The sequence below is a fragment of the Syngnathus leptorhynchus genome, chromosome 7 (genome assembly GCF_054491065.1).
Source record: "Syngnathus leptorhynchus isolate UIUO chromosome 7, UIUO_Slep, whole genome shotgun sequence".
NCBI lineage: Eukaryota > Metazoa > Chordata > Actinopteri > Syngnathiformes > Syngnathidae > Syngnathus > Syngnathus leptorhynchus.
This window is the reverse complement of record NC_141201.1, coordinates 4,123,736-4,149,860: the sequence shown is the minus strand read 5'-3', so window position 1 is coordinate 4,149,860 and position 26,125 is coordinate 4,123,736. Positions and strand designations below refer to the sequence as shown.

The 26,125-nt window shown below is 43.8% G+C and overlaps 6 protein-coding genes across 10 annotated transcripts; 2 read left to right on the top strand and 4 right to left on the bottom strand.

Annotated features, from left to right (window-relative positions):
- Positions 1–445: 445 nt before the first annotated feature.
- On the bottom strand, positions 446–2,382 carry snrpa (small nuclear ribonucleoprotein polypeptide A). The gene is made up of 7 exons (XM_085915665.1): positions 2,240–2,382; positions 1,885–1,957; positions 1,521–1,693; positions 1,285–1,428; positions 1,039–1,191; positions 864–952; positions 446–789 (listed from the first exon to the last, which is right to left on the bottom strand). The coding sequence occupies exons 2-7, from the start codon at positions 1,955–1,957 to the stop codon at positions 630–632; spliced, it is 792 nt and encodes a 263-aa protein (XP_085771791.1). The 5' UTR covers positions 2,240–2,382; the 3' UTR covers positions 446–629.
- Positions 1,888–5,993, top strand: actmap (actin maturation protease). Of its 3 annotated transcripts, XM_085915662.1 has the most exons (8): positions 1,888–2,094; positions 2,524–2,647; positions 3,361–3,549; positions 3,750–3,818; positions 4,000–4,118; positions 4,270–4,399; positions 4,553–4,623; positions 4,684–5,806. In XM_085915662.1, the coding sequence occupies exons 3-8, from the start codon at positions 3,374–3,376 to the stop codon at positions 5,034–5,036; spliced, it is 918 nt and encodes a 305-aa protein (XP_085771788.1). In that variant the 5' UTR covers positions 1,888–2,094; positions 2,524–2,647; positions 3,361–3,373; the 3' UTR covers positions 5,037–5,806. The 3 variants fall into 3 exon arrangements, with proteins under 3 accessions (XP_085771788.1, XP_085771786.1, XP_085771785.1); XM_085915660.1 differs by lacking the exons at positions 1,888–2,094; positions 2,524–2,647 and adding an exon at positions 2,698–3,190 and having other exon boundaries at positions 4,684–5,993; XM_085915659.1 differs by lacking the exons at positions 1,888–2,094; positions 2,524–2,647 and having other exon boundaries at positions 2,698–3,549; positions 4,684–5,808.
- Positions 5,092–16,484, bottom strand: itpkcb (inositol-trisphosphate 3-kinase Cb). 2 transcript variants are annotated; one of them, XM_085915658.1, is made up of 9 exons: positions 16,140–16,484; positions 13,234–13,306; positions 11,996–13,105; positions 7,486–7,585; positions 7,200–7,413; positions 6,835–7,039; positions 6,636–6,737; positions 6,393–6,464; positions 5,092–6,261 (listed from the first exon to the last, which is right to left on the bottom strand). In XM_085915658.1, exons 3-9 carry the CDS (start codon positions 13,058–13,060, stop codon positions 6,052–6,054), a joined length of 1,968 nt encoding a protein of 655 aa, XP_085771784.1. In that variant the 5' UTR covers positions 13,061–13,105; positions 13,234–13,306; positions 16,140–16,484; the 3' UTR covers positions 5,092–6,051. The 2 variants fall into 2 exon arrangements, with proteins under 2 accessions (XP_085771784.1, XP_085771783.1); XM_085915657.1 differs by having other exon boundaries at positions 11,996–13,306.
- A 311-nt stretch (positions 16,485–16,795) lies between these two features.
- gfm1 (G elongation factor, mitochondrial 1) lies at positions 16,796–23,324 on the top strand. The gene is made up of 18 exons (XM_085915656.1): positions 16,796–17,000; positions 17,074–17,226; positions 17,305–17,437; positions 17,681–17,885; positions 17,945–18,061; positions 18,151–18,301; positions 18,421–18,575; positions 18,659–18,743; positions 18,823–18,960; positions 19,223–19,324; positions 19,396–19,452; positions 19,526–19,663; positions 19,792–19,874; positions 21,531–21,693; positions 21,760–21,904; positions 21,980–22,140; positions 22,219–22,272; positions 22,719–23,324. Exons 1-18 carry the CDS (start codon positions 16,926–16,928, stop codon positions 22,845–22,847), a joined length of 2,244 nt encoding a protein of 747 aa, XP_085771782.1. The 5' UTR covers positions 16,796–16,925; the 3' UTR covers positions 22,848–23,324.
- Positions 19,924–23,512, bottom strand: lxn (latexin). 2 transcript variants are annotated; one of them, XM_085915663.1, is made up of 7 exons: positions 23,346–23,512; positions 20,990–21,169; positions 20,863–20,925; positions 20,534–20,711; positions 20,314–20,450; positions 20,170–20,232; positions 19,924–20,100 (listed from the first exon to the last, which is right to left on the bottom strand). In XM_085915663.1, exons 1-7 carry the CDS (start codon positions 23,448–23,450, stop codon positions 19,987–19,989), a joined length of 840 nt encoding a protein of 279 aa, XP_085771789.1. In that variant the 5' UTR covers positions 23,451–23,512; the 3' UTR covers positions 19,924–19,986. The 2 variants fall into 2 exon arrangements, with proteins under 2 accessions (XP_085771789.1, XP_085771790.1); XM_085915664.1 differs by lacking the exon at positions 23,346–23,512 and adding an exon at positions 21,365–22,500.
- Positions 23,513–24,111: 599 nt separating this feature from the next.
- neu4 (sialidase 4) lies at positions 24,112–25,983 on the bottom strand. Its single transcript, XM_085916732.1, has 4 exons — positions 25,956–25,983; positions 25,636–25,850; positions 25,316–25,571; positions 24,112–24,980 (listed from the first exon to the last, which is right to left on the bottom strand). The coding sequence occupies exons 1-4, from the start codon at positions 25,981–25,983 to the stop codon at positions 24,112–24,114; spliced, it is 1,368 nt and encodes a 455-aa protein (XP_085772858.1).
- Positions 25,984–26,125: the final 142 nt, after the last annotated feature.

Here is a 26,125-nt window from a genome sequence, read left to right as displayed (position 1 = left end):
ATAATTACAGAACACAATAAGCCAAGGCCAAAAAGGATACGCTGGGCAAACAAGAATTGGGCATTTACTAATTGGGGCCCACCATTGTGAGCACAAGTGGCTGTTGAAGTTCATTAAGAGATTGAGTCAATTACATATTCACCTAAAAGTGCCCATGGCCCTCTGATCGACCCCCAGTCTTTGTTCCATAATTAATTGGAGGTGAAATGTTGTGCCAAGAAAGCTGTTTTCATCAACCTGCAGTTGATTTGGGTAAATATTCACCATATTGTGAAGAATGTGTGGTGACGTCACTATTCCTTGCAATAAATGTGACTCATTCATGAATTTATCAGTATTACTTGCCTACCTTCAATGGGAGGTTGCCTTCAGTCACACTTAACGCGATAACCGCTACAACAGCGCCATCTGTTGGGCTAGATACTCAATGACCAGTCTTGAGATGGTACATTTACTGAGAACGTTTTTTTTTTTATTGTAAAAAAGATAAAAAGTAAAATACAAGCTCCAGGTGTGATGTCTGACAGCCCAGACACTGGGTGCAATGCTTGCAATCATAAAATGAACACCAAAAAAAAATACATCCCATTTAACTGCTGCAAACACACCTGTGCGAGGAGTCGGCAACGTTATTTCTTGGCGAAGGAGATCTTCATGGCGTTGCTCTGCGTGATCTTGAAGCCTTGCAGAGCTTCTCGCGCCGCGCCGGCCTGCACTTCGTTGTCAAACTCCACAAAGGCGATGTCGTGGCGGCCGGGGACCAGACGTACTTCCTTGAAGCCCGGGAATCTGCGGAGGAAACGTTCTATGTTTAAAATGCGAATAAACACAAAAAGTGCGAGACAAAAGGAATTTTTACTGACTGGTTGAAGAGCATAGACAGCATAAGCTCGTTGGTCTCCTCGGGCAAATTGGTGAGGAAAAGAATGTGATTGGGAGGATTCTCCGAAATCTGGGGGGGCGAAAAAAAAAAAGTTAGAAATGTTTAGCTCAATGGTGACAACTTGTCTCGATTTTGACTTTGAGCAATGACAATACCTGCTGGTGCATCTGTCCGGGCATCATCTGACCCATGCCACCAGGGGGCATCTGGCCTGGTGCCATCCCGGGCGGGGGCATCATGCCGGGCGGGGGCATGTAGGGCGGCTGCCCTGGCATGTGAACCATACGCCCTCCCTGGTTCATCTGACCCTGCAGAGAGCATCAAAAGCAGTCATGTTGACCAATTATTTCAGTAGACTTAAAAAAAAAAAAACATTTTCGATCATTTTAGGTGTGTCTTACTGCAGCAGCCAGGGCGGCCGCTTTCTTGCTCCCGCTCGACTCGGACTTCGGAGGCTTCTTCCTCTCCTTCTTACGATCGCGCTCCACGAAAGTGCCTTTCATTTTAGCAATGATGTCCGAATCCTGATTGGCATACTGAATGCGCTGTGGAAAGAGATCATCCATAAAACTATTGCCAGGTCTTTTTAAAGGAGGCATATTACATGAAAAAAAAAAAAATGCTAGCAATGACATACCATGGGTTTGTCATAGAAGGGAAACCCCTGCATGGATCGGAGCGCATTGGAGGCACTGTTGACCTCTTTAAAGATGACAAAGGCTTGACCCTTCATTTTAAATGTACGTGCCACTAAGATGTCAAGAATTTGGCCAAACTGTGAGAAGATGGCGTAGAGAGACTTCTTCAACTCTGGGGAGAGAAAAAACAGGATACTGGAAAATGTGCTGCATTATAATCACACAAAACCTGGATAATGATGGTTACCATGATGTGATATTTTACTTTATCTTCCAATAGCAAAGAGTGAACGTTTTGCGTGTTCTTTTATTTTTACTATAAATAATTAATGACACTGCAGGGGGGGGCGGCAGTCCTCTCACCATCTTTCTTGATTTTCTCGTTCAAGTTGTTGATGTAGATCGTATGATTGAGCCGAACCTCCGTCGTGGTCATCTGGAAATTCCGAAAGAAGTGGAATTAACTTTCCGAAAAAGGACATAACACTACTTTTAAGGGATGAACACTTTGAATTTTCAGCCGCCATTCATCGAACGACGTGGGGTTTAGCCCAAAAAGCTAAAGCTGCATTGGTAAGCCAAAGACCTCGTATGTTACTCAGAAACGTTCAAACTATATTATAGATATAACCCCTAAAACCGGATTAATTAGGCCTGCGACGAGAATAATTGATTCATACAAGAAAATATTGCCTTATCATAGTGAAACGATACGTACCTCGATCGTTGAACAAAACGCGGATGAAGCTAATGCTTAATTCTCGCGATAAAAGAAAAAGCGAACGGTTCTTCTTCGGTTGTAGTTTTGACAAACAGCTTTAAGGCGCATTACTGCCACCATCAGACGCAATTTCTACAGTTCTTTCAACAAAAAGTGTCAGTATTGAATAGCGAACATCAACTTGATATAATTGCTCCATATTGTTTAAATAGCATTTGTAGAAACTCCAGTGTTCTGTAAATAATAGAATTGCTTAATACTGATATACTGATTTCCTACAGGGGGTGACAAAGTGCATTTTGGACAATCCAACCCACCGAATAGACGAAGAAGAATGTTGGACGTTACCAAATATGGTAGTAAACACCGGCCGGGGCTTCTCTGGCCAGCGAGGCTACTCTGAAAGTGAGTTTAATCAAAACTAATCATCAATATGTGCAATGCGAATTATCTTTGTAGGTCATGTTCGTTAATATATGATTATTACAGCTAGTTAACAAGTAGTAAAAACCTGCTTAGCTGTGGTATTTGTTGCAGCAAATTGGGTCTAATTTTGTTCTTTTATATTTTATTGATATCTTTTCCTGTTTTTAAGCTCGAAATAGAATTGAAAAAATATATGTACTACAGTGTAGTGCAGTAAATAAAAATGCGATATTGTGGTGGGGGCGGCTCGGTAGCACATCCGCCTCACAGTTAGGAGGGTGCGGGTTCGATTCCACCTCCGGCCCTCCCTGTGTGGAGTTTGCGTGTTTTCTCCGGGCATTCCGGTTTTGCCCACATCCCCAAAACATGCTTGGTAGGCCGATTGAAGACTCTAAATTGGCCCTAGGTATGAGTGCGATGGTTGTTCGTCTCTGTGTGCCTTGTGATTGGCTGACAACTGGTTCAGGGTGTCCCTTGCTTACTGGATGGAGGTTGTGGTGGACTCACCCAGCAGGCCTACATGTAGGGACGGGGTTATAAGTATCTTTTATGTTTTTTTTTTCCCTGGGGTTGCATCATATTGTCTATGTTGCTTTGATCACTTGTGTTTTATCTCATTTGTTGGCAGTCAGTCAGAATAAAGATGTGTTTTTTTTTTTTTTTTTTACTTCTGCCACAATCATCCTCGACAGGACATCTGGGAAAATGTCGGGGTGCCCCATGCCCTCTTTTCCTCCACCTCCTCCGCCACCTCCTCCTCCTGCAGCAGTCCATGATTTAAGAAGCAAAAAGAAGTTATATCAAACGATAGCAGTCAGCAGAAGCCCAGTGGAAGGAGACTACACGGAGCCTCTCCTACTCATCAGTCAGAGGGCGAGCAGGTGACCGACAACAAGAATAAAAGTTGGACTATGAAATTAAAGATTAAAGATCACTTCCTTTCATCTGCTCAAGGCATCAGAAGCATACATAACCCCAAAATGGTCATTTTGCAAGAAAACAAAACTATAAATGTATTATTCTTTTTTTGCTTAAAGTCATTCAATTGAAGGTTGAATTTTCATTTTGGCCTATGTTCCAGTTTCAGCAGAAATCTCCACTGGACTCTGGTAAACACATACGTGCCTTCGCTCATCCAAGATGGCCCACAGTAAGTACGGAATGCTTCTCAAGTCCTGTCATGCTTTGCTTTTGACTGATAGCGCTTTCATGTAATGCTGGAAAGTATTCAAAAATACTTTCACATTGATGTCATTATTGAGAATACCGTACTGTGTTTACCAGGGTGTGACGGCAATGCCGATTGTGTTTTTTTCCCCTTTGACTTACAGGTGCGGCCTGGTGGCCTTGTGGATGGCTGCTCACCTGCTGGGGCCGCCTGTTGACATGCACACCTTGTTTCGGACTGCGCTCAAGCGAGGCTTCACAGCAAACGGGGAAATGTTCTCAGGTAACAAAAAGGAAAGGGAGTGAAGGTGTGTCAAATGCTAACAAAAACACTCATGAGTGAAATAGTCGTGCTACAACTCAAATACTCAAAATGTCATCCTGAAATATTGTCATATGTTAAATACTTTTTGCATATCTTGGTATCTTATCAGTTCGAAACATGGCGTCGCTGGCTGAGGAGGTGTGCGACTGCAAGGCCGAGGCGCTGTCGGGTGGTTTGGTACGCGACAACGCCACCAAGATTGTCGCACACTTATGGAGCAGACAGCCCGTTCTCTTCCCGTATCCATTTTTTTTACTTCTATAGAGCTAATTAAGTCGTCGAGTGACCTGGATCTCTACTTTTTGATTCGTTCTTATAAGAGTTTCTCAAGTGTCTCTGTATCCTCACCCTTAGCTAGATGATCAATAATACCTTGACACCGGGACGTCCAGATACGACGACGATTACAATCACGAGCCTTGCGAGCGTGAAGGTCACAGGGCGCACTGGGCCGTGGCTTCGGGTAAGACACCAACGGTAAATTATTAAACGGCCGTACAGTTGACCCTGCCCTGTCGTCTAGGTGTTCTCCTGGGTATGGACCGGGGTTACGTGAACACGGAGCCGACCCAAACTGACTCGACTCTACCGTGGATTCACCTACGCGTACACTCCAGCTTCTCCTCGTCTTTGGACAGTTCACATATTAGAGAGGTGTATATTTTAGCCAAGCAGGGGAAAAGTCTACGCTACCAGCTGTGGAGTTTGGACAGCATCGCACGGAGCAACAAGCAGCTCATAGAAATGGACCCGCAGACACGCAACAACGGGACACATTATGTGCTTCCCATGGGCGGAGTTGAAGGCGGGTTAGCCGGCGAGGCTGTTTTACTGCATAAAAGGAAAGAGCTTGACGGGGAAGCACACAAACAGTGACAGTTTGTGGTATTACAGCACTTAATGCAAAAAACAGTCAAAAACAAATAAAAAATAATCTTATTTCCAGTTTTATTGCAATCTGTTGCCTTCATGGCAAAGAAGCAAAGAAGATTCCATGTCAAATGTAACCTGTTGTTGCACTTTCTCCACTTCAAAATACACTTGTGCTTATAGAATACAAATATTAGAATATCCTCCCAATTCGAAAGCACCCAGTTAGGAGAAAGGGGGCAAAAAAAAAAAAAAAAAGAATCTGTTAGCTGGTATACTTGCATGGAAGAAGTAGTAAAACACTCTGTAAACAAGTCGATGTTGACTTTTCAGAGATGACTCTGATTTTTCTGTGTCAAAGTCGAGATCATTTTCTATGGCATGTCAATATTTTCCAATTGTGCATAGTTATTGCTGTTTTCCAGTTCAGTTTGCAGATCAGGATACAAGATGATAAAAAAAAACGGAGAAAAGTGATCACTTAAAGATCGTTCCAGTTTTAAATATTATTTGAATTATTTTTTTTCTTGTATGGCTCCCACGTCGCTGTAAAAGTATAAAGAAGATCAATTTTGAATAGCCCAACAGCAATGCTGCTTCCCATCTTAAAAAGAGGCACGATTTGTTTTGATCGATGGCTTTCTTGAGGATGCATAGTGCAGCAAGTTCCAAAAACAAAAATGCTCGCTGCTTGTATTTAGATACGTGAAACTCGTTTTTCTCATTGTTCTATAACGAAGCTTCAGGGTGAAGAAAAATAGCAAGAATATCCTTTCTGTTTTTAAAAAGGTAGGCACAGAATTTGTACAAAAGGTAAGCGGGTTACATAAATCCCAGAAAGAAAAAAAAAAATTAAATACATTTATATTTACACTTGGCATTTTAGTGTTGTAGGCAAAATAACCTCCCAGGAAGGCCGTGATGTTCCAACGACATATAGAAGAAGTCCTTTCTTGCTTACGTGGAACGAGTCCGCATTGTCCACTTGTTCCAGTTTAATCATGGATAAGTTTTGAGGGGCTCAGAATCCCTGCGGCAGCATGGAGGTGAAGATATCTATGAGGTTGTCCAGCCCCCACATGTAGCCGTCCTCCTGGTTGCCTTCCACCCAGGGGGTCCGGTGGTCCAAGGTTCTGTGTGCGGGCAGCGGTACCGTCTTGCCAAAGTCGATCATCCACACGCGGGCCTTCCCCGAGGCGTCGTGTACAAACAGTAGAGAGCTGCCCACCACCTGCAACATCACAGTATTCATTTAATTGTACTTTAACCCCCCCAAAAAAAACAACTCGGGGTGAAATATCATCCAAAAATTCAGCCGAGAAGTCCATTTTGGATTTTAGTGTGTGAGTTGTTTTTTTTTACCTCATGGGTCTTGAAGAAATGCGACTGCTCCAGGACTGACCGAAGCTCCTCCAAGCGTTGCAGGTAAAGCTTCTAAATGAAAGCAAGGGGAAAATATGATTATTATATTATTTATATTATACACGTATGTATTTTTTATTATGGAAATAATATATATACATATATTTTTTATTCAACTTTTTTTTTTTTTAAGATTAAGCAATTATTTAAATAATTTATAGTCTCTTTAAAATGGAAACCCACCAAGGTCTGAGTGTTCCCATCAACAAAGTCCTCCAGGGCCCGCATCACTTCCTCTTTGAGTTTGGTAGTCTTAAAATTGGAGTTGCAGGTGCCATCAGATTTCTGCAGAAGAACAGATTTTTTTTTTCCAACCGCTCGAAGAACCCCCCCCCCCCCCACTCCCGCATTTACAAATCAAGTGCGAGTTGTGCCGACTGACCTTGATACCCTCAATGCGGAAGCCCAGCGTGGCGGTGGAGCTCAGCGTCTCCCTCCACTGCATGTATCTGGGCTTGAGCACGCCCTGCTGGGCCCTCTCCTCTTCGGTGGGGGCCCCGGGGTCCACGGCCACCATCTTCTCGTACATATCCTTGCGTAAGCGGGGTCGCTCTCTGGCTTTCATTAGCTCCTCCTCCAAATAGGTCCTTAATAATAAAACGAGGAAAAATATTTTCTCATGAATGAAGGATTTGATTTTCGTTCTGTCGCGAGTTAAACTTTGACTCTGCCTTCGACTCTGCCTTTGTCCGTAACGACGCTGATAAACTTTTTCAAAGTCTGCATCGTGAAGCGTTTTCTTCTCACCTGCTGCCCATTTTACAGTCCATGATGGACGGCGATTCAAAATCAGCCACCAGGTCGTCCATCAGGTTGTAATCTTGCTCGTCGCGTTGCACCACGCCGTAATAACCGGGCACGTACGGCTGCAGAGTGTCCTTCATCAGCTTCTGGAGACACTGCTGCTCGCACTCGCAGTAGCGCTTTAACAGACGACCATTCTCGCCCGCCCGGAAGTTACCTAAACGACAACAGAAGGATTTTGAGAAAGCGCCGTGAGGCCGATCGAGCTCGCCGTTCTAACGCTACGTACCCGCGTGGCCGGCGAGCTGCACCCACGGGTAGCGCTTCTTGTAGGACACCACGAAGGGGGACCAGTGCACCATTGTCTTCAATTTATGCCACGACTTATTCTGGAATACAAAAAAGAAAAAAAGAAGGGCGTCATTGTGGAGAGGAAACCCTGGGTGGACAAAAATAAACACGCCTTTGTAGACATTGGTCAGATCCTCCCACTTTAAGGTGTACTGACAAAGCCCATTCATGAAACATTGACTAAAGCGTGTCGTAAAAAAACACAGTCCCGACTGTCTGGAACTGTTTGTTTTATCTGAGTAGCAAGGACAGTGTTCGCTCGGGGGCTTTGACGTAAGCAATAGATTACACACACGTGTGTGTGTGTGTGTGTGTGTGTGTGTGTGTGTGTGTGTGTGTGTGTGTGTGTGACAAATCAAATAGTGTATATGTCATCCCTTTTATTTTGTCTTCTGCAGTCTGAGCGTTTTTTTCTTTTTTGCACGAGAGAGCTTGAAATGCTTGAAATATTTTCAAATGCGAGGCTCCTCCTATCACCGTTGTGTTTACATGCCGGCAATATCTATCGACGCTCTCCCCGCACGTATTCTTTCCACAGCTGCTGTGTGGAAATTCTGTCATAATATAAGCGGCAATATCGTCAGCGATTGGAAACAGCGGCTCTTTGCGTACCTGAAAAACAGGTTGGATTTAACTTGAAGCGCTGGTGTCACTCAATAGTTGTAATAATTTCGTCAGTTGATTGAAAGCTTACACTAAGCTGAAGGCTTTTGGAAACTCCATCGAATCTCTAGTGATGACATTGGAATTTTTTTTTTTTTTTTTTAAACATTAAAAATTGAATTTGAACAAGGGGTGTGCAGACTTTTTATGCCAGATATTGACAGAGCCGAGCTATCGTGGGTCATGAAATGTCCAAAACAACCAGTGTTATTGTTTTTTTTTGTTTTTGTTTTTAGACAGCGGTTCAATTGCGGTGTGACGAATGACTCGGGGTCACCTGCAGACACCGCCTCGAAAGCGGATCCTCGTATTAACCTCGACAAAGTACGTCACGAATTCTGATGAAACGTACGCCCGTCAAACGTCTTGCGGAATGTTTTGCTGAAAAGGCTGATTTCCTCTTGAACTTTTGACTCTGACGGAGCGCAGAGTGAAGAGGCTTAAGTCGCTCTTCTTTCTAATTCGGATTTTCAGTCATGTCAAATCTATTGCACTTTTTCTCTCTATAGTGAGAAAGACAAGAAAGGGAAATGTCCTCATGAGGACCAATTACAAGTGTCTTCACACACAATGTGGTTCATGTGAGAATGGAGTGAGTGAAACTTTCCAACACTTGATCTATAGAAAGAACAATCGAGGCCCTTTACTCGAGATGGGGTGGAAAAAAAAACCATCACATCATGATGTCGCTATGTTGATAGTCGGTCTTTTGTTTTGTTCTATGACACAGACGTCATGAGAACTGACAATTAAGCCTCCTTGCATATTTTTAGAATATGAGATGAAACCACAAGGAGAACATGCAAGCTGAGACTCGAACCCATAACCATTTTAAACTGTGATTAAAAAGTCACTTCCAATATATGGACAGAAAAGTACCATTTCAATTATAATTGATGGAGAGATGTGTTGGAAGTAAGCACGGTGGAAACAAAAAGGCAGCTAGCTTGCCTTCACCGTGAGTAATTGAATCTCCAGTATGGATCGTTCTCGTCTTGGAATCTTCCCCGACCATCTTTTTTTTTGTTGTTCTCCCAGTCAGCATGTGCGGACTTGTGTTGCTTGCCCCCGCCCCTCCGGGTTCTCCGCGGATAAATTCCAAACGCTACCGGTGCGGTTTTGACAGCCTAGCTTTGTCCTTCTACTTGATGTCGACCAAGCCCGCTTTGTTTCATTTTTACAACTCGTCCTCGCCTGTCTTCTTTGTTGTTCCCCGTCTCATAATTCCCCTTCCCATGCTGAGCCCCCCCCCCACGCAGTCACATGATGAAGAGCGAACCACCATTCCCTCCCAGTGTGGTGGCAAATTCCACAACGGTGTGCAAACCGTGCAAAGGCCCGAGTCCCGGTGAGCGGAGGTTGACAAAAGTGAATGTAACGCACCCTCCGGTGATGGAAAAATGTGCTCGTAGGCAGAAACCTGTCAGACGACTGTCGCCGGTGAAAGCGGGCGGGTTGCACGCTGTGCGCGTTTGGCAGCCGTTTTGCACAGCACGGAAAGTGTTTTCAATCAAAACCACATCCCGTTGCCCCACATTGTCCGAGGTGTTTTACGACGCTTCAGACGTGTTTATGGCAGTTTTGGGAGCGACGACACGAGAGCGCTCAAAAAGGCCGAGTGCGTCTGTGTTTTTAAAACAATCGCCAGAATATAATATTAAACAATTTCACAAAATAATCACTGTTAAACGAACAGTTAACAACAAAAAAAGACAAATAAAACCCTAACCGCGGCACAGATCGTGTTGCAGGTAAAATAATAATAATAATTTGAGTAGAATAAATTTAATTGGATAGAAAATAACACTTGCCTTCTAGACTGACACCAGAGTCCTACTCGTTCCTGCCGCCGGCGTTTTAGAGAAGTTTACTCAGTACTTGAAGTTTTGAATCAGATTACATTAGGAAACATTTCATCATCTTCAAAACCACGAGATTTGGAGTTACGGCCACGATTGGAACATGTCATAGTGATGTATTATGTTTACCGCTCCAGACAGGGGTGTTTCCTGTCATTGACACAAAGTAAGATGTCAGCTTTGTTGCCTCTAGCTTTTGATTTATGTATTATTTTAATGCAGCCAGTGGGAATGCTGAGTTTGCATAACCACAGAAACTGTGACTGTACAGTATAAAAAAAGGGAAGCGTTGCAAATGTACACATTTTACGTTTCAGTGTTTTGGCATCTTAGCTTACATTTAGCACCGACACGTAACATTTTTCGTCAAGACATGTGCAAGGAGAAAAAAAAAAAAAAAAGTACCATATATGGCAAAGACGTTGCCTAGCAACCGGCTTTGCCTTCAATTCAATTTTCCATGACATACGCGTTTAACTCAGAGAACGACGCAGCATCACGTCGACTGCGTGTGTCTGTCTCCGCTTGTGTGACCAAGTTCCCTCAATGTTACCAACTAGTTTAACACAAAGTCTTTTTATTTTTATTTTAAGTCGATGGACACAATGTGCCTATTAGAGCCCAGGCTCTTATCAGAAACTAACGAGAACACGTCATCGTGTTTGTTACAACAGCTCAAGTGTGCTCAGGTTGCTCATTTCCTGTATATGGATGAAATCGCCAGTAAATGACAGCATCCACTCAAGAGTGTTGCTAAACTAAATGCATAAGGACGTGGACAAATGTATCATGCCTATACCGGGTGGAGACGTTATTTAAAACTGAAAGCGATTTTTTTTTTCATTTTGATCAATTGTTAAATCATTATTAGTTGTTGAAGATGTTGGCTTAATGAAGATATCAATGACATCGTCAATGCCCGGTCTTTGACTCGTCTGTCGTCGCTTTGTATGAAAAGCAAACGATCCCGCAAGTATGTCAACATACGACGACCTGTCAAAGTAACCAATCTTGGAGGAAAGCCGCCATTAAAAGTTTTGCAAGTGATTAAAACTGATAGGAGTAGTTTTGGCTGACCAGGAATGAGGCTCATTTGAACCACTTACTGACTGACTTATACTTGTTTTGCTTTCTGTCTGCAAAAGAGAAAAGTAATTCCATACATGGGTGGACCGTTCTGAAGTAACGATTATATGGTTATTAATGGTAAATAGCATGATTATGAATGGCCTCTTAATTGCCGGAAGAGGAAGTGGACAAGAGTTAAGCCCTTCAAACAAGGTGGAAACGTCGGAAAGCTGCCTCTTATTGAGGAATCTTGTTTGTGTGCCTTTATTATTTTACAGTACTCATTTCACAAATTTCTACTCAATGCCGCTCAGCATCCAAACTCAGGAGAAAAATACACAAGAACGCTATCTTCCTCCTTTTGAACAAGCAACTGATGCTTTTGCGTAGGTGAACAGCATTTGTGAAAAACAAAAGTGGAAAAACGACAACAACAAAGCTGATTTGACAAAGTGGGTTACAAAACGAGTTGAACGTGTACGGAAGTAGTTATGCCATCTTGGTCATGGGAAGATGTGGACGATAAGAGAGCCCTTCTTCATCTTGAGTTCAAATTGTATTAAGTAGGCCTATTGATTCAGTTTGAATCAGAACACAGTACTCCAGAGTGCGGGCTTCCAACTCGAGCTATTGCTTGTTCATTCAGTCTATAAAATCCACACCTCTTGACTATTTGGTCTCTTTAAAGATAAAACTTGAGCAGACATTTAAACCCAAAATCCTTAGAGTTGTGAGTCAGATATACAAACCACTACACCATATATTTCAATAAAGGAAAAACATCATATTTAAGAAGGAAAAAAAAATCTACTTTACACTAGCAGAAACCAACATTTTAAAAGATGAGACTGTACTCACCCCCGGGCCATCCTCCGGGCAACAAAGGGACATAGTCGGGGACAAGCTGGCCTCGATGTCGCTGCCCGTGTAGTCGTCCTCGGATTCGTCAAAAGACGAAATGGACGACAGGCCGAGTGAAGATGAGTTGGACAGCTTCCTGGGAGAACGCGTCAGTGTCGGGGACCCCCCGCAGCCGCTGTCCGAGCACGGAGACTCGTCGTCTGGGTGTAGCTCTGAGCCCCACCCGGCGCTGAGTTCGGTACGGAGGCTCAGCCGAGTTGACGATTCCTCGGATCGAGTCGGACTGGGGTCCCGGGTGATGATGAGTTTCGGTATGGGGCCGCGATAAGTCCGGGTGGTGTTGTCAGAGTCACAGTTTGTGTCTTCGAGCGGACAGGGGACGATAATTAAATCACTTTGGGTCACTGTAGTCGAATCATCCACTTGATTATCACAATCGCCAGACTGTGAGCTTTTTAAAGTCCGCTGAGAGTCCGACTCATCGGGGCACAACTGTTCCAATGGTGCCATTACAAGATCATGGCTGTTTCCCCCCCGTGGCTGATACTCCATGGCCCCCGCAGGGGGGTCCGAGGCATTGTCCTCCTGCGCGGCGCTCGTCTCGACGCAGTCCGAAGTACTCACTTCAGCGCTCCGCCTCCCCGCGAGTGGCTTCTCGGTTGTAACAACCGCCGTCTCCGCGCTCACATCCCGGGTAGGCGTCGTCGGCGCTTCCAACAAGCCAGCAGCGGGATTTCCCTGCTCCTCGATCACCGATACGGCCTCGTCCCTGGGTAACTTTCCCTCTCGACGTTCTTGACGGGCGGCTGACTCCACCGCTTGGTTTCCGCAGCTTGGCTCCGGTTGCGTCGGGCTGGAGTCTCGCTTTCGCCTTCCCAAGCACGACAACGCTTGTCTTTTCATTGGATTCCCGTTTATCCGGACAGTATGACGCTTTTTACGGATATTTAGTCTACGAGTGTCGGGACGTTGGGTCGCCTCGCTTGCGTTCCATGCTGCGCTGTCGGGGGTGGTCGTGTTGGCGGCGGTTGAATGTGAGGGAACGGAACGAGTTTGGCCCATCTCACTCGCCGTACTAGTGAAGAACTCCAGAGACACTCCCTTTGGCTGTTAAGTATGATTATGTTTAAAAAAAAAAAAAAAAGAAAAAAAAAACTGAAACCTAATGCAGCGTGACTCTTAAAAGCATACACACCGAATCATTAGTCATACTGTCCGGTGCTGGAAAATCTTACATTGTTCCTTTGCTTCAGTCGTCTCGCTTAAGTTGACAGTTTGCATGTGTGTGAGCACGGAGACTCTTGTTCACTGCAATGATGAGCATAAAAAAAAGCAAACTGAATACCACCTTAAAAAACATTTAACTTTTCCAAGCATTCTCATTCATGACTAACTTTAAATAACATGGTCTAATGTTTTTATCAAAATCGAGGCACACCCAGTATCAGATTCCTTCAAAATATATTTACTATTATTGTATTTGAACATTAATAAATGCACTTACGTATAGGAAAACGTAAGTGTTAAAAAACGAAAATAGTTTACAAACTAAATTATGCACTTAAATATAGGAAAACGTTTACAAAACTAAAGTGCAGGACTGTAGATGGGCAGTGATTCTTTCACACACTACAGAGAGCCTGAGTAACACACTTTGAAAATTAATTTAAAAAAATTAATACAAACCGACTTTGTGCACTTTGGGGCTCTACTAAAAGGTAGCGCAATGGAATAACCCAAAATACAGCTCTAAAGTCACACAAAAAATATATTAAAGGCAAATAAGAAGCGTGGTTGCTATTTTAAGTGATTTTTATAATAAGCATTACTGCCCTCTACGGGACTGGAGTGGAACAGCATGTCAGGATTTTCAACTCATTCCCTAAGTTATTCTTGTTCATTAAAGGCTAATGCATGTGTTTATGTGTCTTGTTATTGACCATCAACCCGTCCACGATGTACGCCAGTTAAAGCCAGATTGCATTTTCAAATCCAACTACTACAACTCGCTCAGGAATATTTAGAATAAAACAGAAATCACAAAACTAATTACGGTACTCTTGGTTTACATGACGCCAGATGAAAGAAAACACATATGAATCATGCGTGATAGGCACATCTGCAAGTCACAAAGACTTCTGGAGTAGCAATAATTGGTGAGCAAACACATTCCTCCTTCAAAGTGAACTGGATAAACAACTGTTTGTCAGTTTGATGAGAGAATACAATGACAGTTACTGATTTCAATGACACAGATAGTCAAGTTAATTAGGGCAAGAATTGAAAATGAACTAAGACACACTTACAAAAATTATCACAAAGTCTTAAGGCCAGACAGGAATGAGGAAAAAAAAATGAAAGCCTTTTCCTATTACTATTCCTTATGACGGAATAAAAATCGGAAGCGATACAGCACAGCTTGAACTCAACACATTTACGTGTCCACAAACAGGATATGTATGGAAGCTGCACTGGGTCATTTCGAAAACAAGTCCGGAAGACTTCTAGGATTCATGGACTCGCTTCTCTGTTGTTCACTATGACGCAACAATCGCCCTGCACTCAGGAAGGAATGTTCTCACAGCGGAAGCGAGACAGGAACGATAACAATGGAAACGACAGCTCACTGAGAATGAAACATATATAGGCAATTGTGCACATTCTTAGGACATCAATATTGAAGATAAATGACTCATGATGAGTTGGCTAATGAAGAGGGATGGGTCCTAAAATGGAGTACAGTCATCCGGTCGAGTTACACAAACTTTAGAGGAAGTTGGAAGTTTTGAAGGATATTTTTTTTTTGTAGATATATAAATAGAGTGTGACGGTTCATGCCTGGACAGTTTTGGGGAGGAAATAAAATGTGAGGCCTTATCATCATCTAGAAAAAGATGCTATCACATTCTGGGGGAAAAAAAACAATGCCCAAGTACAGCTCAGTTGTATTTATTAAGTTCTAAATTTTTGTTATTTTCCTATATTTAAGTTCAAACCATCCATAATATGAGAGTACAATAATATTAAAGACACTTTCTAGGAATAAAATCCATGTCTTGTTTTTCATGAACATTTGTTGGTCATTATGTTGGCACTTGAGGAAATCAATATTTTATATATATTATAGTCAATATACATTTACTGTATAGCCAATGTTGGTGAGGTCATGCTCACTGAAACTCATAAGTTGAGACTTTGGTCATAGTTTCTTTCTCTCATCTACTAACTCAAGTCAAGTCAAGTCAAGTTTATTTGTATAGCCCTAAATCACAAGCAGTCTCAAAGGGCTTCACATAGACAATCAATTGACAATTATTCTCAAAGCATCCCCTGATCTTGGGCTCCCAGCTGACTGGGATTCTAACTGTCAGCTAACTGACATTCTTTGGTCATAGTTTCTTTCTCTCATCTACTAACTGACATTCTGGTGTAAAACACAGCAGAGGAGCTGATGGGGATTTTTTAAAAACAAGTATGTTGCAGTCTTATTTATTCATTTGCATATTACTGAGAGTCCCTCAAACAACATTAAATAGGTGATGGAGGCGTTTCCCCAATTGTGGAATCCACTTCTATTTCAGCTCATAGAAGTTCAAAACATTTGTTTAGGCAGGGATTCCAGTTGAACTTGATGGTTTTGATTTGTCGTCTTGTATAAACTGTAAAATGTTTATGACTCACTATTTGGAGCACAGTGAGCGTCATCTCTGGGAGAAGTGCTATTCAGCTCAAACATCCTAGTTTATTTATTTACAGTTTTGCAACTTGTTCATTATATTACGACTTAATTCTTGTAAATTTATGATTCATGTGACAAAATAAAGTACACAAGTCATTCTCAGTACTGTACATAAAGAATTGAAACTCTTCAAGCAATTAGGGTAGGACTTGCCCTTGTGGAAAGTATTTTCCGTGTGCTGAATGTTTCACTTTTGGAATCAAACAACGGAAAGAAATAAATTTCTCAATAATATTGCAATATATTAAAGGTGCCACCTGTATGTCAATATTTGAGCAAATTTTGATGTTTGAAATCACAAACGTCAAACAGTATCCAACTTTTATGACAATCCAAAAATACTCTGACGCACAAAAAGCTATCAACAACGCTTGTATGAGAAAGTTAAATAGCTACACTTACCTGAGATGTTGTTTTTGCGTGGGAGATGCAAATATAAGTTGGCAGCTTTAAAAAGTCGCCCGATGTGTAAGAAGTTGCAGCGCGCACGTCTTAAGTCTTCGAATGTCAGGATGCGGTTTATGCCAAAGAGGAAACGCCTGTTCTATGTTAACACACTAATTCACTTTTTGTGGTTAAAATTGCTTAGGTTCAAGTTTGCGTGGTCTATTACAAAAAGTGAAACATTAAAAAAAATAACCTTAACGTGTAAACTACAAAATTACGGGACGTTTTGAGATACTTTGAAAGTTAAACGCGGCAACTAAATGTCAAAACAAGCAAAATGGTTACATTTCTGGTCACGTGATTTAAAGTGCGTTGCTTTATGAACGCTCACGTGTTGTTTGTACATTTAAATGTGCAAATTTCGTTGAAAACATGTAATAACAAAAATTTTCAACACTAAATTTGATTTATTATTCACGATTGCGTAAAATATAGCACATTTTACCATTTTATTTTAAATCATACAATTGTCTGACACTTCACAGACAAGTAGCTACTTAATACACAAAACATTTTTATTCTAGTTCACAATCATAAAATATATGTTTTACAGGTTAAATTGTGGTAAAATCTACCTTAAAACGACAATTTCTCTTTTGCCTTTTTGTCCTTTTGGTACATCTCTCTTTCCGTAGAACGCGGAAGTCTCGTTTCACAACCAACGTGACATTCACCGGGTTGCTTGCTTGGCTGGAGAAGTTGAGCAAAGGCAAGAGAACGACCACCAAACATCTTGCCACAATGAGACTTCTTCAAACGGCCTTGTGTTTGACAAAAAGGCACGCCCTCACTCCGGGAGGGCTAACTCTCAAGAAGGTAACACTATTAACGGAACGACTCCCAAATTTCATCATGGAAGGGTTTGATGTCCCCTGTGTCATTGCTCCAGGTACTCATCAACAGCTGCCGGCCATGCTCGTCTGGTGTCGTCCCTAACGAAAGAATCCGTAACATTGGCATCTCCGCGCACATCGACTCGGGGAAGACCACCCTTACCGAACGCGTGCTGTACTACACGGGGAGAATAGCGGAGATCCATGAGGTTTGCAATACATCCGTTAAACTCATTGTAATTTGAATTGCGGTTAAAGTATTCGCCGTGTTTTTTGCTCTGCGTTAGGTGAAGGGGAAAGATGGCGTCGGGGCCACCATGGACTCCATGGAACTTGAGAGGCAGAGGGGCATCACTATCCAGTCAGCAGCAACCTATACTATGTGGAAGAACCACAATATCAACATTATTGACACACCAGGTACACCAGCTCGGCAAAATAAGCAAGCTCAATATATTCTAGTTCATTGTAATTCACCTAAATAATGTTCAGATAAAAGCATACAACTCCATAACAAAACTTATCACGTCTATGTGATATCTATATTTTTTTCGATATATTGCCCTATACCTCATACAACACAAATTAGATGTTAACAATTTACAAAAAAAACCCCACAATTATCTCAAAATGTCTCTTACAAGTCAATAATTGGTCATCCAGGTCACGTGGACTTCACCATCGAAGTGGAACGAGCTTTGCGTGTGCTCGACGGCGCTGTGTTGGTCCTCTGCGCTGTGGGCGGAGTCCAGTGTCAGACCATGACGGTGAACCGGCAGATGAAGCGTTACGGCGTGCCCTTCCTCACTTTCATCAACAAGCTGGACCGCATGGGCGCCAACCCTGGCAGAGCCCTGCAGCAGCTAAGGTGAGTCATATCAAACCAGACTTCCATTCGGAATGGAACAATTTTGGAATCATCTCTAGGAGCAAACTGAACCACAACGCCGCTTTTGTGAACATCCCCATGGGCCTGGAGGGCAACATCAAAGGCATCATTGACCTTGTCGAGGAGAGAAGCATTTATTTCGAAGGACCCTTCGGGTAAAAGATGCTTGATTATCTGCAAGAAATCAATTTTTTCCTAAAAAATAAAAAGATTAAAATTATTTTGACATTCTCCGTAATTGCAGTCAAGTCATCCGCTACGATGACATCCCAGGAGAGTACCGCGCAGAGGTTGCGGACCGCAGGCAGGAGTTGGTGGAATGCGTCGCCAACGCCGATGAAATCTTAGGAGAGATGTTCCTGGAGGAAAAAGTTCCGACGAATGACGACCTGAAGGTTCGCTAATGTCTGTTATGTAAAATGCGCGGCCAAGAAATCCATTCAAAAGTAGTCATTGTGAAATAGTTTGAGGGTTAGCCTAACCCCTGCTAATGCTAACGTGGTAAACATTCCAGGCTGCCCTACGCAGGGCCACAGTGCAGCGTCTCTTCACGCCAGTTTTAGTGGGCACGGCGTTGAAGAACAAAGGCGTTCAGCCCCTGCTGGACGCCGTACTCGATTATCTGCCCAACCCCACCGAGGTGAAAAACTACGCCATTTTCGACGATGAGTAAGCGAGGACGCGATCTGTGAGGCAAGGCAGCCATTGATGCATATTTTGCTGACTCTACTTTTGCATTTTTGACATTACAGAGAGTCAAACGAGACGTCAAAGATCCAAATGGACCCGACGAGAGACTCCTCGCATTCCTTTGTCAGTCTGGCGTTCAAACTGGAGGTGAGCGCTTAACTTCAGCTTCTCCACGCTCACCGCGTATCGTCTCTCTTGACATTCTTGTCTCAATGTCCGTGAGCAGGCAGGTCGCTTTGGGCAGCTGACCTACATGCGGGTGTACCAGGGTTGCCTGAAGAAGGGCGAGTACATCTACAACACGCGCACCAGCAAGAGGGTGCGGGTACAGAGGCTGGTGCGCTTGCACGCCGACCAGATGGAGGTGAGAGCCATTCATTATTAGCCTGGGTCGCTACAAACAAAAACAATGACACGTTATGAACGGCTGCTAGCTGAATGCTAACACTCAATGTCAAACGCCGTAGACAGGCTAACAAAACTAGAATCAGGCTAGCAAATATTGAGCTCAAACAAGTGTTCAAATACATAAGAAACTGAAAATATGATTGAATATTTCCCGCGTATATGCTCATTGTAGCATTGCTAATGCAAGAAATATTTTCTCAATGTCTCTTCTTCTCCAGGATGTAGACGAGGTCTACGCGGGCGATATCTGTGCCCTGTTTGGCATTGACTGCGCCAGCGGAGACACGTTCACATCCAGAACTAGCGATAACTTGTCTATGGTGAGTATTGCCAAACCGGGGGAACCCCAAGGGAACGTTCCAGACCCACCTTGTCACCTTCTTGTCTACAGGAATCTATTCACATCCCAGATGCTGTCATTTCCATGTCCATCAAGCCAACCAACAAGGTCAGTTGAATACATCCGAGTCACCACCCTGCGAGGAATCATCTCTTACCTCGTTTTGTTTCTTTCGGAGCAGAACGACCTGGATAAATTCTCCAAAGGCATCAACCGCTTCACCCGGGAAGATCCCACCTTCCGGGTTCATTTCGACACCGAGAGCAAAGAGACCATCATTTCGGGGATGGGCGAACTGCACTTAGAGATTTACTCCCAGGTACAGTTCAATATTCACCTGGACATAACACGAGATGGTGCCAAAGCACTACTTTATTCCGAGGATGACAAAAGGGCATGTGTGGGAGGAGGAAAGCATTTCAAGTCCGTCTTGAATTCTCCTTCCAGAGGATGGAGAGAGAGTACAACTGCCCTTGCGTGATGGGGAAACCCAAAGTGGCTTTCAGGGAGACCATCACGAGCGCCGTACCGTAAGTGCCGAGCCCCAACACTCGTACCCAAATAAGGAGTCTGTGTAAATGCTTATTCTTATTTTTTTAATATACTGTTTTGTTAATGTGACTTAGCAGCCTCATGTTCCATTTACAACAGTGTAGTTTTTAGGTTGTTTACCACGTAGTCTCTCTTCTCCATCGTCAGTATTTTGACTCCCTCTGGTGGAGACCAGGTGGCCAGCACCTTCCAGGCAATGATATCCTGTCATAACAGCAAAAGATGAAATATTGCATGAGGACTCTGTCGCTAACCAAAACAGCATGCCCTTACCTGTGACACCATTTCATGCAACAGTACGTCATATTCAAACTTCAGCAGGTCTTCGTCACTCGCCTGCAATCGAACGAATAAGACGAGTCAGGCAAACTAGCGCATTTTTTAGACACCTCTTTTGTCCGAAAGACAATGGCTCACCATCTGCGTGACGTTGGCTACTTGAGCCATGTTGTACAAAGTGTCTTCAGTGGATTGGTCGAGCATGACGAAGCTGGACACGATCATGCCGAGGCGCCAGATAGGCACGTGCTCCGGCTCAACGTGACCGTAACTGTCTGGGAGAATGATGGGGGGTAAAAATAAGTTTCATATCTTACAAACAAATGAGGACAAAGATAGCAAATGAAGCTTCAGTTACCGGGTAGGTTTTGTGCAAATAGGCTTTGATTGGTTTTGTATTGGTGGTAAAAGGCCTCCTCTTGAGCGCTGGTGTTAATTTTCAAGAAGTCATCGTTTGATGAGACATGCACTTGCAGTGGAGGGTGGGTCTGCTCTCGAGGGAAGATAACCTCTGCCGAGGTTTTTATTTTGATCTGCTGCAGAACGGAGAAGTCAAAAAGTTTGTTTATTTTTTTACATTAGAAAATAAAACCATTACAGAATAGACTACATCTGAGAAACAGTGACCTCTAGTGTTCTTATCAGTTCTCAGGCATGTTTCAAGTGTTAAATGTAAACATGGCTTACTTTTTGAACTACTTCCTCCACGGAGAGCTCCAGCTGGTACTTTCTCCCAGAGCCAGGCACATCCTAAATGGAAAAATACATCACTTTAGGCCATAGACACATACATGTGACTATCGAATTAACTTACCTCCGCATAGGCCTTGAAGACTTTCTGATTTCCAAAGACTTTGTATGGTGAGCCGTGTCGGGTATTCAGATAATGCTGGACCACCTTGGCTGCCCTCGTAGCAGGGTAGTGATTCGGGTTTAGCTCTCCGGTCTCCATCACCACTTCTATTTCCTCCTCGACATCAACCACCACAATTGGCTGTACCGAGAAAGTAGAGGAAAAATGAACTTGGACTTTGTCTACTGCAGGTGTAACCGGGGCCGGTGTAGTTTGTTTAGATAAGGTGGATATGCGTAAAAAAAAAAATGGAGGCATGAACTTCAACACAAGCAAATTCGCCAGTAAGAATCGCAAACTATCTCGACTAAAGTGAAGAGTCGTTATTTTAAATACCCTTCTCACGTGAGTCTTCTGGTCTTGTTGAGTCTCGTGCGGTTGTCGTGAAAGTGGAAGACTTGCCTCTGACTTCCTGTTTGGCAAGAAAGCCGCCCTCTTTTAAAGAGACAGAGCTCTTGTTTTGCTTGAATCGAAAAATGAATCATATTGACTCTCTCTATAGGTTTGACTTCACTCACAAGAAGCAGACTGGAGGTTCCGGTCAGTACGGAAAAGTTATCGGCGTCCTCGAACCTCTGGAGCCGGAACATTCCACCAAGCTGGAGTTTGAAGACAGAACTGTAGGAACTAACGTTCCAAAGCAGCTGGTGCCTGCTGTGGAAAAGGTTTGTGCTAGCTTCTCGAGCTTCTCTAGTCTTGTCGTCTTATCCCCCCCCGACATCATTTTGCAGGGGTTCAAGGAGGCTTGCGAGAAGGGACCCCTGAGTGGCCACAAGATCTCCGGCGTGCGATTCCTCTTGGAGGACGGAGCACATCACATGGTGGATTCCAACGAAATCTCCTTCATCCGCGCTGGGGAGGGCGCTCTCAAGCAAGGTGAAGTTCCATTTCAATTCCAATCCGAACGATAGCCAGCATCCCCGTTTGTCACACCCATGTCGTTCTCCACAGCTATGGAGAAGGCCAACACTACCATCTTGGAGCCCATCATGTCGGCGGAAATCGTGGCGCCTCAGGAGTTTCAGGGCGTGGTTATCGCCGGCGTGAACCGTCGCCACGGGATCATTACGGGCCAGGATGGATCTGACGGATACTTCACGCTGTACGCCGATGTGAGTCGAGCTTTCTCGCATATGCTGCTTGTTCTCCTATTCGTGGATTGAACTGTTTGTGTTTCCTTTTTTTGGCAGATTCCACTTAACAACATGTTCGGCTACGCTACAGAGCTACGCTCTTGCACCGAAGTAAGAAAATCCGTTTTGTCTAAACTACTTTTTTGTCTGGTACATTTCCACAATGACGAAAACAAATCAATTTTACAATATGAATTGAGCGGTGCAGACTTACGAGACGCACTAATGAGTTGTGTACGGAAATGTTTGGGTTATGCTGCCCCCTAGTGGCCAGTCAACAGAGCGGTTAGGTGACAAGGAGAAAAAAAAAAAGTCGCGTCCCGTCTAAAATGTGAGGGAACGCAAAGTTTTTTTTCTTCCAGAGACAGCTAATAAAATAAGCTTAAGATACATTTGAAATACTTTGGGGATAAAGTCAATATTTACAATGTTGAGCCTTCTTTAATTTTTCAGCCATTTTTTTTTCAGGCAAACCAATTTTAGAAGCATTTATGAATCCTTGACTTTTAAAATGATCCTGATTTTTGTTAACACAATGTCTCTGTCGTCGCTATCAGGGAAAAGGCGAGTACACCATGGACTATAGCAGATATCAGCCGTGTCTCCCAAGCACGCAGGAAGAACTCATCCACAAGTACTTGGAGGCTACGGGCCAGTTACCTACTAAGAAGAAATGGAAGAGCTGATTTCTCATCACGGTAGAGTTTTTTAGAATTCAATCATGTGGACTTCAACCTTTTAGTCATATTATACATCACTCTCCCTGCATTGCGGAAAAACCTTAAGAGGCGACCACCCACAAATCCTTTTTCCTTTTAGGAATTAGATTTGTCGAAAAAATACGATATTATGTTGTGCTCATGTGTTTATATACCCTGTGAGAATTTGTAGGGATGGTTCTTGAAAGAAATCAAAGGTAAAATAAATTTCCCTAAAATGGCAATAGTTTACAAATCCTGCCAGGGTGTGTCAACTTAGACAACTGTATGATATTCAATATTTAAATGAAGGGTTAAGAAGAAAAAAAAAGCTGAATATTTTTTGTACTATGTACAGAATGACTTTAATGTCATGACTGCAACAAATTATGTAAACACTGAACATGTTTGTTTGTTTTTTTGGTTATTTTAATTAAATACTACATCGATCCTTATGATAATTAAGCATGGCGGCATTCCTCTCACCTTCTTTGAATTCTCTGACGCGACATCAGTAGGAACGGTCGTAACGGGGCTTCCACCTATGCCCCCGTTGAGTCCGACCGCGACCAAGAGGACCCACAAAATCATGTCGTGCTGCAGATGCTGGACGAGAACGAAGAATGTCGGCAAACGGGAATGAGCGACCTCCTGTCGAAAGCGACGTTTTATAACCGAGGAGGTGGGAAGGGGGAAGTGTTACGCAGGGAAGGGGGGGGGGTGTCCAGATTCCTACACTTGCACAATCTGCTTGTTGTTGTACTTTCTCCAAACCCAACATGTCTCTAGTTTATCAGGTTTTTGTCCTTCACGGTGAATTTAACGCCATCACTACACCATGGCGAATACACAAAGTTCAAGTTGACTTGACGACGGCGCAGGAAAAAAAACATCTAGAGCAAAACACAAGATTGCTATAAACAAGGAGGACGTACACACACACTTGAACTCTATTCGAATAATAAGCTGACAATCCAATATTTAGACATTTAGAGGTCAGCCAACGGGGAAGTGGACTCGGATGGAATGTCTGTTGATAGCCTTGAGTGTGCACAATTCCAGGAAAGATAGTTTCTATTTAATTTTTTGTTGTTTTGATTATTAAGTTCCCAGGAATTCTCTTTTCGTCTTTCCTCTGGCTTTTTGAATGGGTCAACAAAATTCTGTATGCAAAATGGTGGAAAGAAAAACTTTAATTGGTTTGTCACCAATCATAACAATTTAAATATTAGACAAGGTACATCAAATCAATTTAAGACAGCACACAAAAATCCCAAAGCTTCCTTCTCTTCTTTACTTGTAGAGCGTCACATCCACTGATGTTGATCCCGTGACTTTGTCGTTCGTCATCGCCCGGCGTGAGGTTATCGATGAGCTCGTAGAGAGTGAAGATACAAAAGCATATCTCGTCGTAAGCCGTCTCGGCGCCGCACTCCCACAGGCAGGCGAAGGCCACGGCGGGAGGGGAGCCGGGGGAGGACGGCAGCTCCACGTACGCCAGGTCGGAGTAGGCGCACGGACCCTTGTAGATCACCCAGGGTCCGCGCCAGTTGTCCGGATCTCGTGGGTAGAGACTCAAGAAGACGCCGAGGTCCTTTCGGGCGCTGGTCCATGTTGGGTGAGAGTACACCACCCATGTAGGGGTGAGGAAATTTGGAGAGGTTGTTTGGTACTGGTTTGGGAAGGACTGGGTGATCCCACGGGAGCAGAGATCATGTAATGGAGCCGGAAAGCCCATCACGCTACCGTGACAACCGTGCCGAGGCTCCACCAAACGCTGCACCAACTGGCCCTCCTGAAAAGTGGCGCCGTCATCCAGACTGACGGCCTGCACCCTGAAGCCTAGCCGGCTACGCGCGTTGCAGTACAAGAAGTTGCTCCCGTCTTCCTCGTCCACCGACACCACCTGGCACTCCACGCTCTCCGGGCCCGGAATGGTCTCCCCGAAACGCCATGTTCGCCCGTGGGTGTCACTGTGGAAGCAGAAGGAACGCGGGGATGTCTGGCACAGCTTTCCGAAGCATTGCCTGCATTCGATGTGGTAGGCGTAGGCGGGGATGAGGAGACGGCCGGACTTGAGCTGGATGCCGTGGCCTGGGCCTAGCGCAAAGGTGGCCCATTCTAGAAGGACATTTTTATTGCAATTATAGTTTTATAAACCAAAATACATGTTTTAAAAACCTTTTCAGTTTTTGTTGTTATTCATGAAAAAAAATTCATTCATTAAACCTCCTGCGAATAATAATCCCCCCCCCCTTCATGTCCAAAGGGGGTTGTAATTGCATATAGGTGCCACAAGATGGCAGCAAAGCTCTTAAGACAGCATCTTAAAGCATCAACATCATGAGGGCCAAACTATTATATAAATGCCCTTTACAAGGACTGAAAATCGAGTTTGAGTTCTATAAAATCAGAACGTAAGAAACCGAAAGACTTAAAGAAAAACAAAAATTGACCTTTGAGGCTGTCCCCTATGACCTGCTGCGTGAGGTCAGTGACCGGACTCCACGTGACGCCGTTGTCCGTACTGGAGACGTAGCAAAGGCGAGTCAAATTCATCCCAGTGGTTAGCTGGAAGGATTCGGTGGTGTGGCCCAGAATGGCGATAAAAAACAGGAAGAGGGTGCCCGTGAAGTCGTCATACACCGGGCACGGGTTCATGGAGCGGTGGCCCGGCAAGTACGCCGTTCCGAGAACATTTATGTCTTCCCACTGGAAACCAAGAGGAGGATTTCCTATTTAACTTCGTCTTGTGTTTTTGATGAATAGTTCTCACCTCAACATAGTTCCTGTAGAAAGTCCCTCTCCTCATGACCAGCAGGTGAGCCTGGCTGTCGGACGGGCTGAGCCTCTCCTCGCAGAAGGCCAGGAAGGAGCTGCACCGGGGCAGGTAGAGCAACGCTGGCACTCGGTAGGTCAACCCGTTGGGCTCCTTGCGGAAAAGGACTGACCTGGCTGGGAAATGAGGCACCCTCATCGTGTTTGGGCTAGCTGTAATTTAAAAGAGATTTTTCTTCATGACTGACTCAAAGATCTTATTTTGATGTCATTAGTTTAGGTCCTACAACTGTTTCCGTTATGAAAACAAATACCTACTGTCAGCTGCTGTTTTGTCGTGAGGCATCTGTGGCTGTGATGGTGTTTTTTTTTTGGGTAACAGGGAACCCTCCCCTAACCACGGCCTATTCAACGCACCAGCTTAGTAGGCTTTTCACTGACCTAGAAATGGACCACACTCATCAAGTCTACAGCTTTGGATGGATCAG